Consider the following 25,221-nt stretch of genomic DNA (forward strand, 5'->3'; position numbering starts at 1 on the left):
CAATGGGGCCCATTTCCCGGGACAGACGTTCTGCTGGGCCTGAGGTTTCAGCCAGAGGGATTGATGACTGAAACAAATCAAAGCTTTGGGGGTGGGGAGGGCAACCTTGGTCTGACTGATTCTGTCGCCTCTTCCCCCACAAAGCGCGGCTCACTACTTTAGTAGTATCCCTTAGCAAGCCGTCCCCTTCAGGCTTCCACCTACAGCCAGAGCAGGCCTTTGCTCAAATAGAGAATCACAATTTGGCGCCCCCTCCCACTTGTCATCTTTAATGCTCATTGTGTTGGGGATGGGGACATGGGAGGGGTAGAGGGAAGGTGAGGGCAAGAGAAAGAAGGAAAACAGACTTCAGAACAGTGTTTACTACACTTTTCTTTAGAGCCACGTTAGATGGGGCCTTTCTGGAGGCTGCTCCTGCGCCCCTCTGAAGGATGGTGGCCCGGCTCACTCATCCTTAAGGCGGGATCGACCTACACTCCTTTTATTCATCTTGCACCCTTACGTGAGTTCCCAAAAAACACCGCTCCAAGGGTAGGATGCTCAGTGAACTCCATTGTCCAGGACACTGTTTCCAGTACAAGCATGGCTGACTATCCTTCCTTGCTGGGTGAACTAAGTGCCAGTACATTGAGTAACTGTATGCGATGAACGTTGGCAAGGTGCACAATCCGCCACTTGCAGTGCTTAATTTGTGCAGGTGATGGGTACCAGAACACAGTTTTGGGGACTGGGACTTATTGTCCATCATTAGACTTTGTCCGAGCGAAAGACAGAGGAAGGGGAAAGAAGGCGGAGGAGAAATACAGAGGATTAGTGATAAAGGGGGAAATGGGAATGGAAAGCAACCTTCAAGAGTGAGATAATGAGACAGAGAGAGTAGGGTGGTGTAAGCTGTTAGAAGAGAGAGGCATGATGTGGAATATTATGTTATAAATGCTTCTAGAGCGCAACAAATACCTGTGGATGTGAAGGTGCTAAGCTCATGGTGAACTGATACGGTGCCTGATGGATTCCTTAGTTGACAAATAGCCAGGTTTTAAGAGCCTTCCTCAACAAGAGCAGATTAGAATCAGGGCTAGAGCCTTGGAACTTCCAGCATCCGCTGGCACTGATGGTGAGCGCCAAAGAAAATCTTTGGGCCCCTCCACTTCATTTTTTACAAATTAAGCACCATCCATTGGTATGGAAACACATAGCTTTCGTTTGTTAGTCCATGGATGACTTTTCAAATGGTTCTGAGGTTTCAATCGCAGGTCGAAGTCACATTTGGCCTGTAAAAGTGATCTGTGAGTAGTGTGAATGGGTGTGTTCTTGGTGTTTTATACGTGAGACCTCCTGGAGGACTGTACTGAATCACTGATGCACCTTCTAGAATGGTTGGCAAGCTTATTTCCCAGAAGTCACATGTGTAAGCTCATTGGCGGTAACCAGTGCTGTTGGGTGTGATTGCGAAATAAAGACATGTTGGCTACAGTGTATGAAAGGAGCAGTGCTTAATTTGAGCTGTGGGGGACATCGGTACTCATTTTTGGGCCTTATTTTTATACAACAGACATTTATGAGAGCAAGAAATGTAAAACCAGATGAAAGGGAAAGTTAGAGGAATAGAAAGACGGAAAAAAAGTCTCAAAAGGAGAACGCAGGAACCTGCAAGAGAAAGATAAACTGGCAGGGAGTGAGTGGTAGTGGATTAAAGAGGCATGAGTTGCATTTAGGATTATACAGCCTTGGCATTCAGCTCGCTGACATTCGATTGCCCCGGCTGCTGCTTCTGAGCAGAGTCCTGGACACCAGCACACTTTCTTTCAGAAGTTAAACACTGGTTAGGAGTTCTGTCTTAATGTATTCTGTTGCATCACAGTGCATGGTGTGTCGTGTTGAAGGGTACTGTTATGGGTGTGATAATAGCCAACTAGATGGAACGTCTGTGTGCAATGTTCTCTCTAATGCGGGCTTCACCAAGGAGTAGCTTGTGAGCTACTGGTGGTTCTCCAGCTCTCCTGTGTGCAGCCCAGCCTACTAAATTAGAAACTTTAGGTTGGTTTGATTAATTTATGTGTACCAGAATTCAAGACAAGTTTGGGTTTATTTTCACAACACATTAGCTGATGTTTGGAGAAAAATATTGGCAGCTATGGCTGTTATGTATCATGCACCAACAGGCATTCCACATTGATAAAGCCTTCTTTACTTTAGAACTTGCAACCGTGCCTGAGGAAATGAGGTGATCACTGCTGGTACTCTTGCAAATAGTGGCCACAAATGTAATCTTGTGTTATGTTGTCACTATCACAACACTAATAATATTAGCAGCTAAGGATGATTTTCATTGATCATAAGAATCTCTTATTGCATTAAAGGTTAGAAATCCTTTCTGTACAGTGAACTGATAGATGTTGGGTATGTGCTCTGTGATTAGAGGTGTGTGCTGCTGAGGGGATAGTGATACCCAGCTATGGCCCTCATCACAAGTTAGGGGCTAAATTCGTCTCCCTGTGCAAACAAAAGTTTGCACTGGAACAGTATTTACCATGTATGGTAAATATCCTGCCCTATTCGGATCCACGTGTAATGAGGATATATATGCCATATCTGGACTGTTCGCATTGCCTGGTATTGATTCTGATTAGGAAAATCAAAATTGTGATATAAAATGCTATATAAAAACAAGTTGTTATTATTACCTAAAGTACCATCCTGCCAGTGCCACTATCTCAACGCTCAACAGTCTAGGGCGCTTCACCACATCACTCTCACATCAGTATCTGCCCATTAGTAGCATAGTAGACTTTGCATCATCACCGCCCCTACTCTAGTCAGATTGTCCTGTCTCATCAGCCTCCTCAGCATGTCCTACTCAGCATCTCCTAACCCAGCACCCCGACTACGGTCTGAGTAATCTGACACAGCATACCATACCTCAATACCCCCTAACCTGGTAGCTCCCTATCACCCCCTCAACGCAAAAGCATCACCTCAGTATCTAACAAACCACCACAAGCACTCTCTCCTCCAGCTTCCTTACCTCTTTTTCCAGTAATCTAGTACCTCCTCTTCAGCAATCCTTCCTCAGCATCCCGCAATTGAGCACCTCACTACGTCCCAAACTATTATTACAAGCTCTCCCCCACCTCATTATCCACCAACCCACCACCTTAACCTGGGCACTCTCACCCAAGCCCCACCTAAGCATCTCATATACCCAACACCATCCCCACACCTCCTCCTACCTCTGGAAGCACCTCAGTTTCACAAGTGCACCCCTAGCTCAGAACCCCCTAACAGAGCAACATTCTTAAATCGGCATCCCCTAAACAAAGCATCCCGACCTCGTTACCTCAACCTCAAAACACCCGCATCACATCCCTCACTGTAGCATACCTCCAATTCTACCCAATTCCCAAACACCCCATTTACAGAAAAACGGAGCTTGTAAATTTTACTTTTTCAGAAGCTAGCGGGAGGTACTAGGTGGTGGAGTGGTGTTGAGGTGGCACTGAGGTTGGGTGGTTCTGTGCAAGTGCTTGATGGGATATGACTGTTGGCTTTGGGTAGGCTGTGTATGCTGGTTGAATGTGTTCACATTGTATAGATATATGGGTTGTGAGGTTCTCTAAAACGCACTGCAGGGGAGCTGTGGGTGCTGCAGGCCTCCGTGGCTACTGGGAGCCTCCAGGTCGTGCCGCAGTGCTCCGTGTTTGTGAATTGTAACATGGCTGCTGCAAAAGTCCTTTGGCGCAGAGTGGGCCTTGGGGTCTACAGAGATCTCTGGGTGTTCGACTGGCCCTTATGTGCTGCAGAGCCCTGTTGTGGGTGTTCGAAAGGTCCTTGGGTGCTACAGAGCTCTGTGGCTGTCGGATGGGCCCTGATGTGCTGCAGAGTCCTGTTGTGGGTGCTCGATAGGTCCCTGTGTGTCACAGAGCCTGTGGGTATCCGATTGGCCCTTGTGTGTTGCACAGCCCTGCTGTGGGTGTTCGATGGGTCCTTGGGTGCCACAGAGCTCTGTGGATGTGAGATTGGCTCTTGTGTGCTGCAGAGTCCTGTTGTGGGTGTTCAATAGGGCCCTGGGTGCTGCAGAGTCCTGTTGTGAGTGTTCGATAGGTCCTTGGGTGCTACAGAGCTCTGTGGGTGTCGGACTGGCCCATCTGTGCTGCAGAACCCTGTTGTGGGTGTTCCATAGGCCTTTGGGTGCTGCAGAGCTCTGTGGGTGTCCCACTGGCCCTTGTGTGCTGCAGAGCCCTGTTGTGGGTGTTCGATAGGCCCTTTGGGTGCTGCAGAGCTCTGTGAGTGTCGGACTGGCCCATTTGTGCTGCAGACCTCTGTTGTGGGTGTTCGATAGGCCCTTTGGGTGCTATTGAACTCTGTGGGTGTCGGACTGGCCCTTGTGTGCTTCAGCGCCCTGTTGTGGGTGCTCGATAATCCCCTGGGTACTACAGAGCTCTGTGGCTGTCGGATTGGCCCTTGTGTGCTGCAGAGCCCTGTTGTAGGTGCTCGATAGGCCCCATGATGTCGGACCGGACCTGTTGTGGGTGTTCGATGGCCCCTTGTGTGCTGCAGAGCTCTGTGAGTGTCGGACTGGCCCATTTGTGCTGCAGACCTCTGTTGTGGGTGTTCGATAGGCCCTTTGGGTGCTATTGAACTCTGTGGGTGTCGGACTGGCCCATGTGTGCTTCAGCGCCCTGTTGTGGGTGCTCGATAATCCCCTGCGTACTACAGAGCTCTGTGGCTGTCGGATTGGCCCTTGTGTGCTGCAGAGCCCTGTTGTAGGTGCTCGATAGGCCCCATGATGTCGGACCGGCCCTGTTGTGGGTGTTCGATGGCCCCTTGTGTGCTGCAGAGCTCTGTGAGTGTCGGACTGGCCCATTTGTGCTGCAGACCTCTGTTGTGGGTGTTCGATAGGCCCTTGGGTGCTGCAGAGCTGCGAGACTGCATGTTGGGCCTGTGGGTGCTGCAGAGCTGTGCGACGGCGGTAAAGTCGGAGCGCACCGAGACAGACCTTAAAGAAATGTTCACAGATGTTGATTCGAAACCACCCCCCTTCTGTCCCAACAAAAGGTGCCAATTATTGGGGCAGTTGCTGGTGCGTGGCGAGCGCCTGGCGTGTGTGGCGAGGAGGAGGGGGGAGAGGGTGGGGTGGTCTTGGAGGAGAGAAGGGAAAGGTGCCGGGGGAGGAGGGGGGCAGCCGGGCAGGTGTTGGGCATTAGCATACAGCTGAAGAGGCAAGGCGTCCTCGGCAGCAATTATCTGGAAATCTCTATCCCCCTCCCGGCCCCCCTCCTCACGGCCCTGCGTCTAAACAAAGAGCCCCCCCCTTCCCTCCCGCAGCAAAGAAAGGCAGAAGTGCCCAGTGTAATGACCCCCACGCGTCCCGCTATTACCAGTTCTAAAGAGATCTGGGAACACCCCTCCCTCCCGCCAACTAGGACTGTGTTTGTGACTTGTGGGTAAGGAAGGTGGGGCGGGGGTCCGGTCATGTTCAGCCCCTCAACACTGATCTTGGAAGTGCACCAGAAATAACAACCCGCACCTCCCGCCCGCCCCCACAACCCGAAAAATGACCAGCTCTGTGCTTGGATCTGCCGGGCACAGGATCATACCGGTTCCTCGTGGTGGTGGGCACTGAGGCAGCCATGTATGCCACGCTCCGCCCACTCCGTGCCAGCCCTGTGTTTAATATTGTGGTGGGTACAGGTGGCTACAGCAATATGACCCCTCGCAGCTCGCTTCAAAGTGAGTAACTGAGCGTCATGGGCAAAGATATGCCAAGGAAGGAACCCAGAGGCCTGAGTGTTGTGCTGATGGAGAGTAGCGGGCCACTGGGTAAGGTGCAGAGTTTGGAGTCAGAAGCTCTCTGTTCGAAAACCATCTTCCCCAAGTGAATACATTGTGTGATCTTGGGCTGATCACTTTAAACCTCAAGACACCAGAGATCTGTCTTTGTTGCTGAAGGGTCCAGGGGTACGGGCTCATTCAGGTTAGTGGACACAGGGGTGACCACGTCAGCACCCTCACCCGGGTTGACAGTGCCAGGTCATCTCACTGCCACTTCAAGCACAGATGTCCATGCAGTGGGGAGATCCATTTTTTGCACGTGCAGCAGGAGGGCCTGGCTGGCGTTACCAAATGAAGGCGAGCGCATTTAAAAGACCCCAGCGTGGACAATAATAAAAATGTATATTTATATACACTCACACAAAGTAGTTTAAAGTTTTAAAGCTGACTGAACGAAAGCAGATTCTGGCCCATGGCAGGGGCAATGCATTTGGAATTTCTCAATCACTCCTGTTCACCTCTTTACACCTCTCTCTTCTGTAGTCCCTTTGTTAGATTTGTATGCTCCTTTCTTCATTATCTTTCTGAAAATCTCACACCTCACCTCTTTCCTCTTCAGCACCCTCTTCTCACTTTCTATTGCATCTTCCTTTACTTCACGAACCCTCCCACACACACAATGCACCCACTCACCTGCATGAACTGAATTTTCTTTAACTTTCGCACTGTCAGTATTTTGACAGCTGCGTACCTCCTTCGCACACTTTCACAGATATTCACAATTACAATATGCACCCTTGACCATTGAGCGTGTGCTCAGCAGTGAGGCCGAGGATTGGATGAGCATGTGTTCCGGACTCCTTTATGACCCACAGGCAGCCGCTCTGAGAAATTCCCACTTTATTGGGCCTGAACTCCACAGTTCTCAGTCATGGCACACCCTGAACTCGCACAACTGCATATGAGCAACTCTGTACACTTTAAATGAGTTCATATGTTGCATAAAAAACTACGGAAGCACACCAAGCTGAAAAGCGCAAATACTCCTAGGCTAAGCAATAGAACGTGTAATGTAAACGAAAACAACAATGCTCTTCCCAGCCGCAATGTCTGGTCTTTTTTTGGCAGCGGATGTCGTTGGTGGTAAGGCACATGGGGGTACGGGACGTTTACAGGTGATGCACCGTCCCCATCAGCGCCCATCCCCTTCCATCGCCGCCATAGTATAAAGCAGTCGCTCTGTTGAGAGTCAGATGCTTAGCGCTTCACGTCTCCCTAAATCCCGCTACTCGTTAATTCCCGGCGTGCCCACGATCACACAGCTCGCCCTCCAGACAGGAGGACAATTCCCAGGTGACACCACGAGGAGAAAAGTCAGACATAGTGTGGGTCATTAATTTCTGCAGAAAGGGGGTTGTGCGGGACAGACGGCAACTACCTGTGCGACATCGGGAGTTTTTCGGGGTATTTGGTGGCAGTGCGGTCTTCACAAAAACAAAGTACTCAACAGAGTGCTGATATGACAGGGAAAGTGAAAAGTTTCTTATATTTTTGTGAGAGAAAAGAAACAGAACGAGGGAGCCTCCCGCGAGTCCCGCGCAAACACAGGGTGGCTGTTGTCTACGTCCATCTGGCACTAGGCGGAGTCCAGACGCGGCCCCCAGGGTACTACGCCCCCATACCATCTGACAAGCAATCTCGTTCAAAAGCAATCTCATAAACGACCCCCGAAAAAAGAGAAACATATGCCTGCTGCACACCAGTGTGCCGAATATGTGGGGGCTCCACCGACCCCTTTGGGGAAGCGCGGGATTCCGCCTCTTTTGTGCCCACAAATGTAAACAAGACAGGTATCAACGTGGAGGTGCTATTACTAAACAGCCAGGAAATAAATGTAGGGGAGCGGGGTGTCGAAAATGGAAGACACACACATGAATATATACATATATACGCACAACAGTTACTGGCACCCTACATAATTTGGCACAGAGCCCCTCACCCCATGCCTAACCGGAAAAGTACCAAAAAGCCCCCTGTTGCCCCCCTCACCCCAACGACCGCTTATAAAAATGTGCTTTCGTTGTTTTATGTTGGTTTTTCAATAATACGATCGATTATGGTTTTATCTTTGCACATCAGCTTTCGATGACTAGCCTAAATCAGATTTCGATCTCTCCTCTACATCATTTATGCAACATATTGTATTAAATGATCTTGCTAATGACTGGCGTTTATTTTCTTTGTTATTTTTCCTCTTTCCCCTGGCATTGTTTATATCACCTAAATTATTAAAGATGCCGCGTCCTACAATATTATAACGTATTTATTCTCAATAACTCTGTTCTTCCCTATTCTACTCCTCACAACTATACGGAACTGTGAATTTAAAACTATAATGCGTATGTCTATTTGGCGGTATAAATTTAAGTAAATTAAAATAATTCGCAAAAGCTCCAAAATAAGGCGAGGTGGGGGGGGGGGGGGGAGCACACACTTTATTTGCCAGGAAAAAATAATACCGTTTTGTGGAATGACTGCTTGTACAACTGATGTGCCCTTTACTTTCACACGTGACTACTCTGAAATCACCCCCACACACACAAGTACTGGGCCTCACCCCTGGCACCTGCCTTGAGCCCAGGACTAATCTAAACCCGCCACTGAGAGATTTGCGTCAAATATGCCATAATCTGAGCAATCGAAATAGCTGAGATTGAAGGTGTTTACTTCTGTTCAGGGGAGGGCCTCGTGTCGCGTGCACTAGTGACTGGGCGGGCTTTGGGAGCGGTGTAGGCGGGGCCAACCAGGAAGCGCGTGTGTGCCGTATGGTTTATTGACGAGCTGAGGGGTTCAGGCAGACAGGTGGGCGGGGCCGGCCTGAGCGACACAGATCTGACACCAGGAAGCTAGGAGTATAAAGGCGGTGGGAGGCACCTCCGGCCCATTCATAGCCACAGACGCTGGCACCTTGAGGTCGGAAGGCAGAGTCAGGAGCAGGCAGCTCCACGCACCGGTGACAGGGGGGTCAGCTGCACGGAGTGCTCCCAGGATACCCAGCGCAAAAGAGGGTCTCCGGGAACCGAACAGTACATACCAGCAACAAACAAGGAGCCACCCCAGCTAGCGGAGAGCCCAAGAACGCAAAAACAAGGCATTGCTTGAGACAGGCTGCCGAAGTCAAAGGACATCCCAGGACACTGCAGACAGGAGGGACTGGCCAGACAGGGCGCTGACAGCATCTTCACGAAGTTTGTATATCCCAGGGCATCTGAAAGGCAGGGGAAATCCTAAGGACAGAGAGACGGGAAATCACAGTTCTCCCAGTAAATCCCGGGAGGCAGGGCACAGAGGATCCTGTCTAGTTCTTTGGGGACTCCGTCTCGGACTGACAGCCTAGGACTTGGCCACTTCCTCGCCGCTTGTCTCCTTTTTGGAGTTCTTGGACTTCAGTCTTCTATTTGCTGGACTAGATTTCTTCATCGTGGGCTGTGATATATTTTCCTCCAACAGCGATCTCCACGGAAAGCAGCAGCATGGCCCCGTGTCCAGCCTGCCCCAGAGGGACCCTGCTCCTGGTCGGACTGCTCTCATTGTTCTGGCCAGCACCGGTGAGTGTTTCCATGTGTTGCTCTCTCTGTTATTCCTGCAGCTCAGAGAAATGTGAGTTGCCTGAGCTGTTTTTCTTCTGTCCTCCTTGGTCCTTGGTCTGCCATCCGAGCCCTTGCCTGTCTCCTTGGGGCCTGAAGTCCCGTCGCTGCTCCCTGAACTCAGTACTGCCATTTCCAGCTACTTGCTCGCTCAGTCCTGCCTGTGCGGCTCCCTCACCTGTCCATAACATACTGTCCATTGTCCTCGTTACTGCCCTTCATCCAACTTTCTTTGCTTGCTGACCCCTGGTCTGTCTTTGCTGTTTCCTCATCTCCCTGCTGCCCCTCTCACCCTTCGATATCCGGTCCCACCTGCACGCGCTGCTTCATGATATAGATTTCCCACCTGGCCTGTCTTTTGTTCCTTTTGTTTGCAGTTTTATGTAGTGCTAACTTGACATGACGGTATAAGAGCGCTTTACATGAGCACCAGTTGAATTACAGACGGACACGTTCATTTCTAGGCACGGGGCGATTAAATGATTTGCCCAGAATCACAGGAAGCTTGAGCCTCCCGTCAGATTTGAACCGGGTTCCCCAGGTTCAAAGTCGGCCGCTCTCGCCGTTAATCCACATCCTTGCCTTGATTCGTTCGCGGCGATCCAGGACCTTCCTCTACCCTTTTCTGAGTTCTCTGCTGCTCCCTCATTTGTTTCTACCCGTTCCTCCTGATCGATCTGTGATGCTCGCCGATCTGCCTCCAATAAATATTCCTAATTTGTCTGAATCTTTGCACGTGCTGCTCCTCGAACTGACTTTAGGTCTTCCTTTTCACTCTGTGCTGCTCTTTGACCTGTCTCTGTTTCTTCCCCCATCTGTTTGTTGTGCTGTCTGCCGTCTCTACTTATTCTGCATGACTAGTATTTGCTGCTCGCTAGTTTGTCTCTATTTTCTTCCTGATCTGCCTGTGCTGCTCTCCGATTTTGATCTGTCGCTACTTCCCCCAATCACTCTACCTCCCCATAACTGTCTCTGCTTCCCTCTGATGTATCTGTATGTTCCCCTTATATGCCAGTGTTGCGCTTTGATCTGTCTTTATTCTCCCCTAATATGTCTCTACCCTCCTCCTACCCCTCGCGAACTGTCTCTGTTTCTTCCTGGCCAGTCTCTGCCTCTCCAGGGTCTGCTTGCTTCTTGATCGGGTGCAATTTCTTCCTAACCCGTCTTTTCAGCTCTTTCTCATCTCACTTTTGGCAACCCTTTAGGCCCCTGAGTTACCATGGTACTCTGTGTCCTCCCTGGCCTGTAGGGGATGCACCTATCGTGTTGCTAGGAGGTCTCTGTACGGCCCGGGACCTCTGAAGTTAGACACTAAGTCGCTGCACATGATGCCCGTGCCGGGGAAGGAGGGAGGCTGAGCAGCTAAAGTCCTCGTTGCTGTTCCCCTGAATGGGACTCCCTCGCGAGGAATTGGGGATGTTCCAGCAGGAGATTTTTGACCTAATCCCTCTGATAACTGCATTCGTCCTTCCACCGACATCACTTTGCACTTAACCACCCTAGTCTCTTTCTTACATTTCCTCCTAGTATTAGAGGTTCACATCTCCTTTGTGCCTCTGGGTGCCTTCATATATGCCCGCGGCATAGATTGTTCTTTGCTTCATTTTCGTGTTTCTATTTTGTCCCAATGCCACCAAACTCCCGCTAACACCAATGTACTATCGCTGACCTCAATGTGACCTCCATCTATATTCTATGGCCCACCCTCCGTACTCTCTATGCCCCTATACTCCAGTTCTCTCCTCTCTTTTCCTTGGTCCCGTTCTCCCCTGTATGGCATCAGTCTGCACTCTGTGCTCCGTCCTCCAGTCTCTCTATGCCCCTAGACTCCTTTCTACACTCCAGTTCTGTCCTCTGTTCCTTAGTCCCCTATGCACGCTGTGCTCCGTCCTCCAGTCTCTCTATGTCCCTGGACTGCTTTCTACACTCCAGTTCTCTCCTCTGTTCCTTAGTCCCCTATGCACGCTGTGCTCTGTCTTCCAGTCTCTCTATGCACCCAGACTCCTTTCGACACTCCAGTTCTCTCCACTCTGTTCCTTAGTCCCCTATGCACGCTGTGCTCCGTCCTACGGCCTCTCTATGCCCCTAGACTCCTTTCTACACTCCAGTTCTCTCCTCTCTGTTCCTTAGTCCCCTTTGCACGCCGAGCTCCGTCCTACGGTCTCTCTATGCCCCTAGAATCCTTTCTACACTCCAGTTCTCTCCTTTGTTCCTTAGTCCCCTTTGCACGCTGTGCTCCGTCCTCCAGTCTCTCTATGACCCTAGACTCCTTTCTACACTCCAGTTCTCTCCTCTGTTCCTTAGTCCCCTATGCACGCTGTGCTCTGTCTTCCAGTCTCTCTATACACCCAGACTCCTTTCGACACTCCAGTTCTCTCCACTCTGTTCCTTAGTCCCCTATGCACGCTGTGCTCCGTCCTACGGCCTCTCTATGCCCCTAGACTCCTTTCTACACTCCAGTTCTCTCCTATCTGTTCCTTAGTCCCCTATGCAAGCTGTGCTCCGTCCTACGGTCTCTCTATGCCCCTAGAATCCTTTCTACACTCCAGTTCTCTCCTCTGTTCCTTAGTCCCCTATGCAGGCTGTGCTCCGTAGTCCAGTCTCTATGCACCCAGGCTCCTTTCTACACTCCAGTTCTCTCCTCTCTGTTCCTTAGTCCCCTATGCACGCTGTGCTCTGTCCTGCGGTCTCTATGCCCCTAGACTCCTTTCTACACTCCAGTTCTCTCCTCTCTGTTCCTTAGTCCCCTATGCACGCCGTGCTCCGTCCTACGGTCTCTCTATGCCCCTAGAATCCTTTCTACACTCCAGTTCTCTCCTCTGTTCCTTAGTCCCCTATGCACGCTGTGCTCCGTCCTCCAGTCTCTCTATGACCCTAGACTCCTTTCTACACTCCAGTTCTCTCCTCTCTGTTCCTTAGTCCCCTATGCACGCTGTGCTCCGTCCTACGGTCTCTATGCCCCTAGACTCCTTTCTACACTCCAGTTCTCTCCTCTCTGTTCCTTGGTCCCCTATGCACGCTGTGCTCCGTCCTACGGTCTCTCTATGCCCCTAGACTCCTTTCTACACTCCAGTTCTCTCCTCTCTGTTCCTTAGTCCCCTATGCACGCTGTGCTCCGTCCTACGGTCTCTCTATGCCCCTAGACTCCTTTCTATACTCCAGTTCTCGCATCTGTTTCTTGGTCCCCTATGCACGCTGTGCTCCGTCCTACGGTCTCTATGCCCCATGACTCCTTTCTACACTCCAGTTCTCGCCTCTCTGTTCCTTGGTCCCCTATGCAAGCTGTGCTCCGTCCTACGGTCTCTCTATGCCCCTAGACTCGTCTCTACACTCCAGTTCTCCCCTCTCTGTTCCTTGGTCCCGACCCCCCCTCTATGGCACCATGCTGCGCACTGTATACCGGTCTCTCTATGCCCATAGACTCCTTTCTACACTCCAGTTCTCTCCTCTGCTCCGTCCTCCAGTCTCTCTATGCACCCAGACTCCTTTCTACACTCCAGTTCTCTCCCCTCTGTTTCATGGTCCCCATCTCCCCTCTATGGCATCATTCTATTCCCGGTCTCCTCTCTGGCATCACTTTTCACTCTATGCTCCGACCTCCAGTTTCTCTATGACCCTAGTCTACTTTTCATGTAACATGTCTTTGTGCTCCTAATCGACGCTCCGTGCCTGCTGTGTTAGTTACCATGATTTCTTTCGGTACGCAGCCTCGCTTCTGTCACTTCAGTCTACACACCTCTAGGTTGTGTTTACCATACTCCTGTTTCTTCTGTGCTCACAGTCATCCCTTTGTACTCAGCCTCTTTCAATTGCCCCGGTTTCTCTCCACGCCACAGTGTCGTTCCTTCAATCCCCTATACCTACCACCGAGTGTAGCGCTCTCTTAATACTCACTGCATTCCTACCGCTAACCCTTCCCAGGTCATACTACTACTTAATTTAAATCACCATTTATTCACAAAACTTTCTATTTCCCACATCGATTGCGATTATGGGCTTGTTACAGTGCCATGAATGCCTTCGCGGAAGCGTTAGGGCGCTAGAACTAAGGTTGATCTCTAGGAGAGCCGAAAGCAAAGGGCACCTGTTAAAAACATCTGCTACAGGACAGCTAGCCCCAGTCTACCCCCCTCCCCCCCCCCCCCCCCCGCCATAGACATCATAGGGACTACAGAGGGTCATTTCAGTTCTCAGCGTCGAACTAAAACAAAACACTAGCAGACGGACACATATCCCGTATTTACATCTCATTTAACCCCAGTGTACCCTGTGAAGACAATTCAATCATTGTTTTTGAGCAGTTAATTTATGTAGAGGTTGTGGAAAGGGGTTAATCTTTATATAAGTGCTACCAATTTCGGCAAATGACGGCAGGCCCCGGGAAATAAAGCATTTGTCCACGATCACACAGCGAACAGGTGGGGGCTATAAGTTAGAAGCCCTCGTTTGACAGCTGCTGAAAGAGACAATAGACCAAATCTCTTCCGGGGCTTTGGGCGCTGCGGGTCAACAACAGGAATACATTTGGAAGGGTAATTCTCAGATCAGTAGAGGAGCGCAGCTTTCAATAGTGCAGCAGGTGCAGCGGCACCGGGACCCGAGAGTCTGAGAGGCTTAATTCACCAATGTTATGTCTGTTTTTTTATATTACCAAACGAAGGGATACTGGGGTCGGACTTAAAACAGATTCACATAGTGCGGGCATTCACCCATAGGAGGCAGGGTGCACTTTCTTAAAAGAAGGTGATTGCCCTCAAGAAACCGCTCTCTCCGAGGAAAGAGTTACCAGCTCTAGTCCCTGCCCAGCCTGATCCCCGACGACCAGTAGCCGGCCCCTGTTTCTCCCCCGCCTTCTCACTGCCTGAACTTAACCCCTCATCTCTAGCAATGTCTATGTCGCTTCATGCACTTGCCCACTCTTAACCCAATGAACCATGAGGCTGGATCACCGCCAAACCCTCCTCACTTCTCTCCCGTTCGGACTAGCTGTCTCAGCTCCTTTCCGGTGCCATGACCCCGTCCACTCCCTGTCTAAACACTCATTCACCCTTCTCGTGCCTAGCCACATGCGAACCCATCTCACTATTCCTCTTGTTCACTGGTTCTCACTCCTCCCTTTTCTAGCTCCTACACTCACTCATCCACCATCAAGCGCCATTTATAAACCTGGACCTCAAGAGCTGGGAGTTTAAATGCGGACTCACCTGGCGCCGCGTTTAACCTTTCAACCATCACTGATACACATGCCAATTCTGCCCAGGTATCCCTGGGACCCTCGTGTAGCGCCTCGGCCATGGCAGTTTCCTCAATATCCCTGTCCTATTTCTAGGTCCCGCCTTAACCCCATCGCGCCTTACTGTATGTCTTGCTGCGAAGGTCACCCAGCGCTGTCGAGGTCATTGCATGTGTGTGAGTGCAGGGGTGACCCCTGCTCCCGTGCCGGGGCCAGCTGGGCTCATGTTAAGCATTGGTACCATGCGCAGTTACCACCCATGCCTCGGTGGTCTCGTTGGCCTTGGTCTCTGGCTGTTGTCAAGGGGAAGGTCACAGTTTCTGGAAGTTTGGCTCTGGTGCAGGTCAAACATCAGGACAAAAGCGACGGTTGTCTTTGTTAGTTCTCTTCTCTTCATCAGCTACCTTCTGGACTTCGTTTCCTCCTTATTTCCACCCGGCATAACGTGAAACTAGCTCAGGAGCCGCTGCGCGTGGTAATAACCCCTAACATCTCTTTTCTCGAGACCAGCCTGTCTTCTCCAGCTGAGGCTAGGCATTTTGTGGGCGCACGTAGTCTTCTTCAGACCCTTTGTCGTTATTTAAGCGGGACGACATTACTCCTGCTAGCCACCTTCTTTATTCCTGCTAGCCACCTTCTTTATTCCTGCTAGCCACCGTACTCATGCGTCTTCAAGGGTTTACCCTTATTACAAAGTGCACTGGGGGAAGGGGGAGAGGGGGGTTCTATGCCTGGGAAGCGGTAGCGGTGCTTCATTTGTTAAAATATCTGTGCCAGGGCCCAAGGTATTCCACCACCGCCGGGGGCACCCACAGCACCTGCCACTGCTGCTATATGAAAGTGCCACCATTACCTAATAAAAATCACACTGAAACAGGTGTGATAATTTGGATTGTTGCAGGCTGCCCCAAGCTGCAGAAGTGGCCTGAAAGTGCGAATTATGTCACTATTTAAATATATTGAATTGCTAAGCACTCGTGCCCGAGCAAACGGACTGAGAGCGCCACCTTGTGGTATACTCTCATAAACAAGTGCCGGTGTTTAAAAAAGAAAAAAGGCCGGTGCTGAGCATCAGCCAACACCCGCACAAATTAAGCACGGCTTGGAAGCTGACCCTTACTAGTCATATCTAGATGTTTGGGGCCAAAGCACCTTATACAAACATGATCTCTGATTTTCTGGTTAAATGTAGGTCTTTCAAGCGTCTTTTGTGCCAATGGACACCCGTCGTCGACTTCTGCCAGGCATGGGAGAACCAGGATTTTGTCACACTGAACCAGAAGGTAAGTACAGCTCTACTATCAGTGTCATCCAGAAGGTAAGTACAGCTCTACTATCAGTGTCATCCAGGGGCTGGATGACACTGATAGTTTTTGGCCTGATTCCGGCTCAACACCCACCATTCACCAGGACCGTATTGGGTCACCTTGGCGGGCTGTGCCTCCCCATGCTGAAAAGGATCCTGCATCAGTAGAACCCTTGTCATTACTGCCGGTGCCACCTCATATGTGCAAGTGGTGCCCCATGCTTGCCTCAGGTTGCAGTCACTGGAACTAGAAGAGCATCATCGGTCCATGCTGTACACTCCCTTCTGATGAATGGCAGGAGGACCTCACATACTGTCCTTCCATGTTCAGCCTTCTGGTTACAGTTGATTTATTTGATGTGCAAACAAAACTTGCAAAAACATTACTCAAGAGATTGCCAAAATCTCGACCGATATACCAGTTTGCCCCCAAGCCCCATCCCATCCTCCTTCTTTTAGCCTCTTTCTTGTCTCCACAAACCCTTACATAGGCCCTTGATCTGTCTCTCATAATTCTCCTAGCATTTCTTGCTTTCTATCTCCACTCTCCAATGCATTGCGACGTCCCTCTCACTCTTAACTTGTATCTCAATGTTTCACTCTTGCCTGTAGTGCAGGGGTCTTCTTGCAGGATCCCCATCCTTGGAAATATTAGCATGCACCAGACTGAAGTTGAAAAACTAAAAAACAGAGGGGGGTGTTTCAGGCCGCAACATAAGTACCAATCAGTCCACCGCAAAACATCTGAGGCCCCAAGAAGTAACGTTCCTGACCTCAAAATTTTTTTCCCCATAAGCTAGAGGCGGTGGAACTCCTGGGTACTTCCATCGATGGAAATACTAATTCTTTTTTTTCTTTCAGGCAAAGTAGGTTTCATGAAAACCTCAGGGGTTGACGCCTGCTGAACATGCAACAAGCCCAAGTAGACAATGGATTACAAACTACTTGAATCCGCCTCTTAAAATTCAGCGTATCTTGGAGCTGAGATACCGTAGTGGTAGACGCAGTATCGAAAAAAACAGCTTTGCAAAAGGTTGTCAAATAGGGTACAGTTTCACAAGCTTTGCAAGGCATTTTAAGCTCCCAATCCAGCTTGCTGGCACATAATATCGTTATTATATTAAAATAGATATTCAACATTTTTGCATAACGATCTTAAGGTCATTTATCTTTAAAGTAGTGAAATAGTCTATTCCAGTTCAGTGAACTTTGTGAAGTGTATGCCTCAAAATCCATTCAAATTTTTTAATTTCTTAATTACAATTGAATTGTTTCAGGAATTTCTGGCCAACCAGTCTGGCTTGCTAACTGTACACTCTCTTGAGGCCTTGCGAGTGGGGAGAAGGAAATGATTTCTCATACCAGAAGCCAATTGGTCCCTCAAGGGCATCTTCTATTGGCCACCTGAGATGCCCCTGCGCGATTCTAAATAAAACACACCTCTGGAGTTCAAACTGTCCCTTCCCATCATGTAATACCAAAGTGGCTTCCTCTGTTCGCCGCAAAGGAAAGTCAGAATAACACGCATGGTCAAGGGACCTATGATACAGTCACAGCAATCATCAAGGCTTTTATAGCAGGTGATGTCAGGTATCAGCCCTGATACCAAATTAAGAGAATCTTGTCATAAGTTCCTATGTAGTCCAAGTAGCCCAGTCTGGTTTAGAACCTAAAAGACCACATAAAGAATGGATGACAGTTGTGGTATTTCCTGCAGCTTTGACTGTTAGACCCCCTGTTGACTGTACGAGGTAAACAGTGATTCTATCATCTCAAACTGGGGCCCTGGGCTTAAGAACCCTTCTCTACCAGCAATGCCGAAAGTGCACACCTGAACAGCAAACGACACTGCTGGACCACATGCACACAAGTGAGGGGGGCTCGAGACACTTGGTGCTTCTGTAGAACTGTTTGTACAAGTATCCAGCTAGTTATTGTAATGTTGGGTGGACCAAATGCCTTAGTGTACCTGTATCACTGCAGCGCTCCATACACATTTGCATCATTTTCTTCAGCTAATGAGGTGTCTTGCTTTCAAGAGGAACATCATGCTGGAGAGGTTGGACAAAAGCTTCTGAAGGGACAACATCGTAGGCAAATAATCTTTATTAAATGTTGCCCAGATTCTTGCATCTTACGGCTCTGGTAAAATATCTGGTGTTTGTGATCCTTTGTGTCTACCTGACTTAACACAGCCCTATCCCTACATCAGCAAAAATAACAATTGATGGACGGAATGCTGACCAATTTCAAACATTCAGCCCCAGTGCAGAGATCTGGGCTTAAATCCATAGTTTTTTTGCACACCACGCCATTCCAGTTTAGTCCCAGCCATATGCAAATCAGTCTGAACCCTGCTGCCATGGGAACAGTCCAGCCCGAACTACCAGGCCAAGTCCTTCCTGGACTGGAAACAAGCATCCTGGGACCGGTTTTGGGGTATTACCCCTCATCAGCCGGGCTAGCTTAACTCCAGTGGCATGGCGAGCACAGGATCCACGTATGGGCATACCCTTCCCATTCGTGGTGACAAATGCAAAAAGAACAATTGATGGGCGGGGTGCTGAACAATGTGCTGGGTCCAAACTGGGTTGGCATGGTGAGCAAAAAAATTATAGATTAAACCCAGATCTGTGACTGGGGGTGAATATTTGCATTGTTCAGCATTCTGTCTGTCATCTGTTCTTTTTGCTTTTGTAGCCCTAAGTGGAAAGGGTATGCCCAAGTGGAAAGGGTATGCCCAGACGTTGGTCCCGTGCTCACTGTGCCACTAGATTCAAGCTAGCTTGGCTGATTAGGGGTGATACACCGAAACTGGTTCCAAGATGCTTGTTTACGGTCCAGGGAGGACCTGTCCTGGCAGTTTGGGTGAACTGTTCCCATGAGGAGCAGGGTCAAAGACTGATATGCATATGGCCAAGTCAAAACTGGGGTGGGGTGGTGAGCAAAAGAATTGATGGATTTAACCCAGATCTGTGACTGGGGGTGAATGTTTGCATTGTTCAGCATTCCGTCCATCATCTGTTCTTTTTGCTTCTATCCCTACATCAGGGCACTGGTCTACACTGTGTAAGTCCATTCAAGATTAAGCTTCGCCAATAACGATTTTACACACAATACCATCTTCTGCTTGAATGAAATGTCAAAACATGATGTTTAGGCCACCATCTTGGTTTGGCAAATCTTAGGCCATCAGAACAGGGGCTGTGCTAAGGGTCAGACGCATTTGACTAAGTGCCTGAAATGGTCCTCAATAGCAAGACAAATCTTCACTTGATCCTGAGCCTTGGACGTGGGCCATTTAGCAGTGGTAACAAAATTGGCTCTGGGCACTTAACCTGGCCACCCTCAACAACATGCTCAAAGTACTTAACTGCCAAGAAAGCAAATTTACATTGTTCAGCCTAAACAGTAAAGCCTCTGAAACACGCCTGAAACACGCCAGGCCACTGTTTCAATTGTGAGTTCCACACATAGCTGAAAATGTCAGTATTGTCAAGATCTAACAAGCTAATCTCCTTCATTGCCAACGGCAAGCTTGCTGCCGTGTTTTTTTCGTGCAGAGAGTGACCGCTGCTCTATTGTCAGTGTATGTGGTACAAATATTTTGGCCTGAATTTTGTCATTGCACTCTGCTACCTGGAGCAAGAACTCCAGCCCTGGCTTTAGAGCTGGCGCCGGCCAGTTTCTGCTTCACTCTGGCTGCCTCCAGATGCTCAGTTTCACACCTATAAGGCTGCTGCTTCTCTGAATTTCAGGAAAAAACTTCTGTTGTTATTCCCAGTTGTCTCTGATCCGTGATTTGCAACTCTTTGTCACTCCTGCAGGAGTCCTTCATCTACCTTAAGGCTGATGGAAATCAGAAATCATAAAATGCTCTCCATTGAATGATGGTGATGGTGATACATAGGCAGCCAACAAGTGACGAATCACCCAAGTTAAGCAATCCTTAGTTGAACAACAGCCGGAAATCAGGAATTTCTTCTCCAGCTGCGCTGTGATGCAATGGCTTCTCTGTGATCGCAGCACATTTGTTTTACATCCAGGGCCCCTATACAGAGAATGTTGAGGTGATTATCCCTAATTATCTCTTGTGACCACATATAAGGCTTTAGGATGTTAAATATGTAACTCCTTTTTCTCGTCTTCTGAATGGCACAGATTCAGTGATGCAATTTGGATATAGTTCCTTGAGGCTCTGGAAGGAGGCAGCTGCATACACCTTTTGTGCATGCGCGAGAGGCGAATCATGGGCATTAGGGTACCCATCCTAAATGTTTGTTATGCTGGTCTGAGTATGGAGTATAACCACCTTCATGGTTTCCTTAGCTTCATTTGCCTGGAACTTTTGGCTCGTGACATGGGTGAGTACAGCACAGAGCTATTTTCGGGGAGGCAGTTACTCAATAGCCCAGCCACACTCTTGTAGATGGTCTCTGATCTCACATCTCCCAATGTAAGGTAAATCGTGACTAGGTGGTAGCATACCCATTGGTTTGGTCTCTTGTGGATTCTTTTTCACTATGAAAAGGCAACTTCAAGGGTCATGTTGGTTCTTTACCACTGAAGAGAAACGGCTTAACTTCACTGGAGTGAAAGATCCATCCGAAGACCGACCCATTGTCCTTCAACGGTTGTGCCTTGCTGATGTTTTCAGAACTAGCCCGTCACATACTGAAGAAAGGGCGCCATAGACCTAGGAGCTGTTTCAATTCCACTCAACAGTTAGTTCAACACAGCATGAAAAATATTAACAACCAGTCACAATCAGATGAGAAGTTCAGAGGCTTGACCTACTTCAGTTAAATTACAGCCTTAACCTGCCTTTTTGCTGAACATGGACACCAGCTTTATGCTGACAATACCTATCCATGCTTTCACATTCTATACTCAGGTCAGATATTGATTTTAGATCATCTTTAGATACATTGGGTTTCGACTGCTTCTCAGTGCCATCTCCCTCAGATTTAAACATATTTGTCCCAATCCACTTGCCAGTGGTACCCAATTTATACCTGGTAGCACCTTTCACGCTCCCAGTTATATTTTAGGGGCCACCTTTCACACGGTACAATAAACACATTCTTTTGGCTCTGGAAACAGAATTTAAGGTGGTGGATACAACACATTTGGACACCCGCTGTGTCCCATCCGATTGGTCTGAAAGCCGTAAGAGTTATCATTTCTTGGCTATCATTTGCCACAGTGGGACACTGAATCAGATTCCCTGCCGGTATGTGTCCTAGGAGGGAGAAGAGGCCGAAAGAGTGTCTCCTTTCAGTAATGATGTGCTCACAGATCTCCAGTCTGTATGCCTTCTTCATAATGCCCCCAGGACTCTGTGCAGAATTAGCTACTCATTCAGGTCCATCGAGTGAACACTTGTCTATTTATGCATTTGTGAAAAAAACACATTAGACATTTTGCAGATAGCAAGCACTCCCATATTACGGGGCACCGTCCATATTTCCATTGTTATAAAAGATAATGGCATAAATATTTCCCACCTCACCAGCCGAGATCCAATCAGCAGACTCGCACATTTTTGCTTGTTCAAGGGACAAGAATCGACTTAAGGCACATGTCAGCCATCATTCAAATACAACTCACACTATCACATAAGTCCTCCTTAACATCTGAGACTGTCTTCGTTCAACTCTAGTCAGGGAGATGAGTCTGTGCTTCACTGAGAAACCGAAATGGATAATCGCAGATCAGTTAGTATGGCAAATCAAATTCTGATATTTTCTACCCTTTGAAAACAAAACTTACACTTGCCTATCCCGCTGTGGTAGACTTTGCCCTTTGAGGGACAAGAGTTACCAGGAAAAAAGACAGACAAAAGAATGCCAAGGAGAATGGCATTCAGGATGCTATCGTTTTATTTTTGCTGTCACAAATGAGCAATGGGGGTCTGAATCCCATCCTAGTCCTTCTCAAATCCTCAAAATCCATTAAAGATTCAACATAGTCTGTCTAATGCAGATCCTCCTGTCTCGCTAAGAGAATAATCGCTTCACTGGCTCATCCAGACTCACCCTAAGTATAGCAGAGTCCTTCAGTCTATGGTGAGACATGAGCGCTCATAGTTCTTGCACTGCCAGAACCACAGGGCATCAGAAATGTAGGCAGGCAACACATATATGAAGGCAGAACACTTGTTTTCCACAACTGATTAATAAAGACTGGGATAGTATTCAAACCAGTTTCATATTCTGATAACCTGCATCTGGCTGCATCACCTGGGGTTCTCAAAAAAGTTATCTTCAAAGGGACTATTCTGGATGCAAACGTGGGTGTGTGTTTTCCTATTAAAGGACTTTTAGGTCAGACAGGGACCTTTTCTCAGTGAGTTGGGCCTCCTCTACTGTCTTCTTGTATCTTCTTTCTTGGGGGACAGTAATTCCCATGAACAGAGAATTTGTCAGATAATCACTGCTGATTTGCCGATGTTTGATTGGTGGACACCAGAAGAAAATATAATTGAAGGAGAAACTTGTTCTCCTTGCTGTTTTGAAATTTGAATTTTTCTTTGTCACATTCTGGATCTCAGGAAAGACAGCTTGTTGCTGAGTGCTCTGTGAACCCTAGAGACACACCTTCAAATCTACCTGTTGGCATTGCAAGCAATTTGTTTAATTCTTCCGTTCTTCATCTTGGGAACAAGAGTTCGGATGTGGACTACTATCTTATGTTATGTTACTTGAATTTATAACATGCACAAATCACCCTGGAAGGGGTATCTCGGCACACCCCAGCTCATAAACAGAATCAGAACTACTAAGCCACGAACAGCTGTCTTAAGACGTTTTCTACATTTAAAATGATCCGTACAACTAAGTAAGTAGAGCAGAATCTTATTCCTATACAAAGGGGCTAAATAGGAAAAAGACCTGCCTACTGAATGAGTTTCTTATTCGAGGAACGTGATCAGGGCTTTATCACTAGATCTTAAACGATCTACCTGGTCGGTAAGGGAAAAACCTTGCAGACAGCTAACTTGGGCCTTTGCCTTTTAAGGATTTATGTGTCAAACACCACATTTTAAAAATGATTCGTTTATGAATTGGCAGCCAATGAAGAGAGTGCAAATGAGTAGAAGAAGCCATCCTTAGTGGAAGGTTAGTTATGAGACGTGCTGCAGCATCCTGAACCACTTGCAGTTTATGAATCACTGTCTCATTGATGGAAGTGAATAAGGCATTACAATAAATCTAGGAGGCTGACGACTGGAGCTTGAATCAAGGTCTTCCTCATAGAATGAGGAAGGATAGGAGAATGTGAACTGGAGGTGTAGCTCGGGAAACTTCTTTGCAGGGAACCAATGCTAATGCGGTCTTTGTCCGCCCTCTTGTTTTTTGCATGCTGTAAGACTGGTAAGTAGAATATTTAGCCACATCAACTCAAGAAGCATGAATTAAACTTTGTAGGACTGGAAACTCCATAAGGATTTCAAAGAAAGAAATGCAATTTTTGACTCGATACCTTTGACACTGAGAGTTCACCAGTTACCATAATTGCTAACAAGTATTACTCCCTTTCGTCCTTTCTAATCGGGTGCTAAGGTAACTGCAGAACAGGCGCGCAACGCCCATAGAGCTCAAAAGGGCTCAGCCTCCCCTACGTGTGTGTCAGCCTGGACTGAGACAACTTCCCGGGCAAACAAACAGACAGTTTTTGAGCTGCTGTAGGCTGGCAGGTCTGGCGTCCATCTTATTGTAGTCGCACCCGAGTACTCTTTAAAAGACCATTTACTTGTTAACGAGGCTTTTTTGTTTTTTAACCCCATCTTAGAGCCCCTGCAGCTCCGTCTGCTCAGCCTACTGCTGGAAGAATTAGCCCCCCCCCCAAAAAAATAATTGTATTAGCATCTCCCCCCCTCGAAAATTGGCTCTAGTTGCGCCTCTGCTGCAGGTTACCCGATTGTGATCTGCTCCAGACTGGACCAGAATGTTTAGCATCATCATAACCTGCTCATTTTGGGCATCCCTCTACCTCTTCTTCGGCCAAAGTGACAGTGTCCATTATTCCAGGCAGGATTCTACATTCCATCTTAGACAAGGTACAGTTACACATATGACTGCCAAGATGATGGTTGTGACTTGGTGGGGGTGAAATCATGTTTGTCTTTGTTACTAGAAGAAGACCGCATTTGGGACACAGGATGACGTTCTATTTTTGGTGGTAATGTAAGCAAATAAAGCCTTTATTGTGCAATTTTTTGAATGTTGTGAATGTCATGGTTTCTTATTGCTAGTTTGGCTATAAGCATGGAAAAAATGTTTAGCCTCAGTTCTCTGGGTAATTCATTATTCCACGAACAGGGTTTGTTTTTCGATGATCTTATTAGTTTTCAGTTTTTGTTAAAAAGTTCTCTCTAAAAAAATTATCTAGTATCAAATCGCAGGTCAGCAGGGATTGGGTTTCAATTATCAGTGTTGCACTCAAACCTATGCACTCTCTTATAATTGATAAAGAGGCTCTAAGAGGCACCAGTGTAAAAAGGGTATGGAGAGACCCGCAGGCTTTCTGTACTGGTGGTCCTTAAACAGGTTGACAGGAACCCGGTGTTCACAACTAAATAAAAAATGTCTTTCAATCCCTGATTCATATTTTTGAGTCGATTTTCACTCATCACCTTGATGTTGCCTTAGTATCAGAAGGGTCTCCAGTTTTATATGTTGAGGTTTGCTGAGGATCAGCTAGAGACAGAGACCACCATTGCTGAATGCTGCAATGCATGGAATTGCAGCGCCATCTTTAAGCAGACCAACTCTTGGTGGGTTGTTCATTCCCCAGCTCGTTTCCGAATTACATTTTTCTGCTGCTGGTGAAGTCATCAAACAGAAAATAATGTGCAGGAAAAAGCATCAATCAAAAGTCTCTTCCACACGATAACAGCATTTTCAATTTATGCTGTGTATATGCTGTGTCTACCTCTAATATACCTTCAGATATCAATTTCTTACATTCTTTTTATTCTTCTAGAAAATTGCAGGAACTGCCATTGGTGTTATGTGTGTCTAATGTCAAATGTGCAGTGCCAGGACAAACAAGGACGTCCATGGTAGAAAATAAGTGTAAGAAATGGGGTTACTGGTTGAGGGGGCTGAACCCCTACCCAAGTTGCAACCACAATCCTTGTCAGGGTGGAGTCACAAGCAAACCCCAAATTAATGTGTGCTCAACCTTCTGGTACCTTTGGCACAGAGCAGTCAGGCTTAACTTGGAAGCAATATGTAAAGTATTTATGCAGTACTTCA

General features: G+C 48.0%; 1 protein-coding gene across 1 annotated transcript in view; it reads left to right on the top strand.

The window, feature by feature from the left end:
• The first annotated feature begins 8,715 nt into the window (after positions 1 to 8,715).
• Positions 8,716 to 25,221, top strand: part of DLL3 (delta like canonical Notch ligand 3) — a 71,043-nt gene continuing 54,537 nt past the window's right edge. The window contains exon 1 of the mRNA XM_085625194.1: positions 8,716 to 9,380. Coding sequence (XP_085481320.1) covers positions 9,306 to 9,380 — 75 coding nt within the window. The 5' untranslated portion in view covers positions 8,716 to 9,305. The remainder of the gene's footprint in view (positions 9,381 to 25,221) is intronic.

The sequence above is a fragment of the Triturus cristatus genome, chromosome 9 (genome assembly GCF_964204655.1).
Source record: "Triturus cristatus chromosome 9, aTriCri1.1, whole genome shotgun sequence".
Lineage (NCBI taxonomy): Eukaryota > Metazoa > Chordata > Amphibia > Caudata > Salamandridae > Triturus > Triturus cristatus.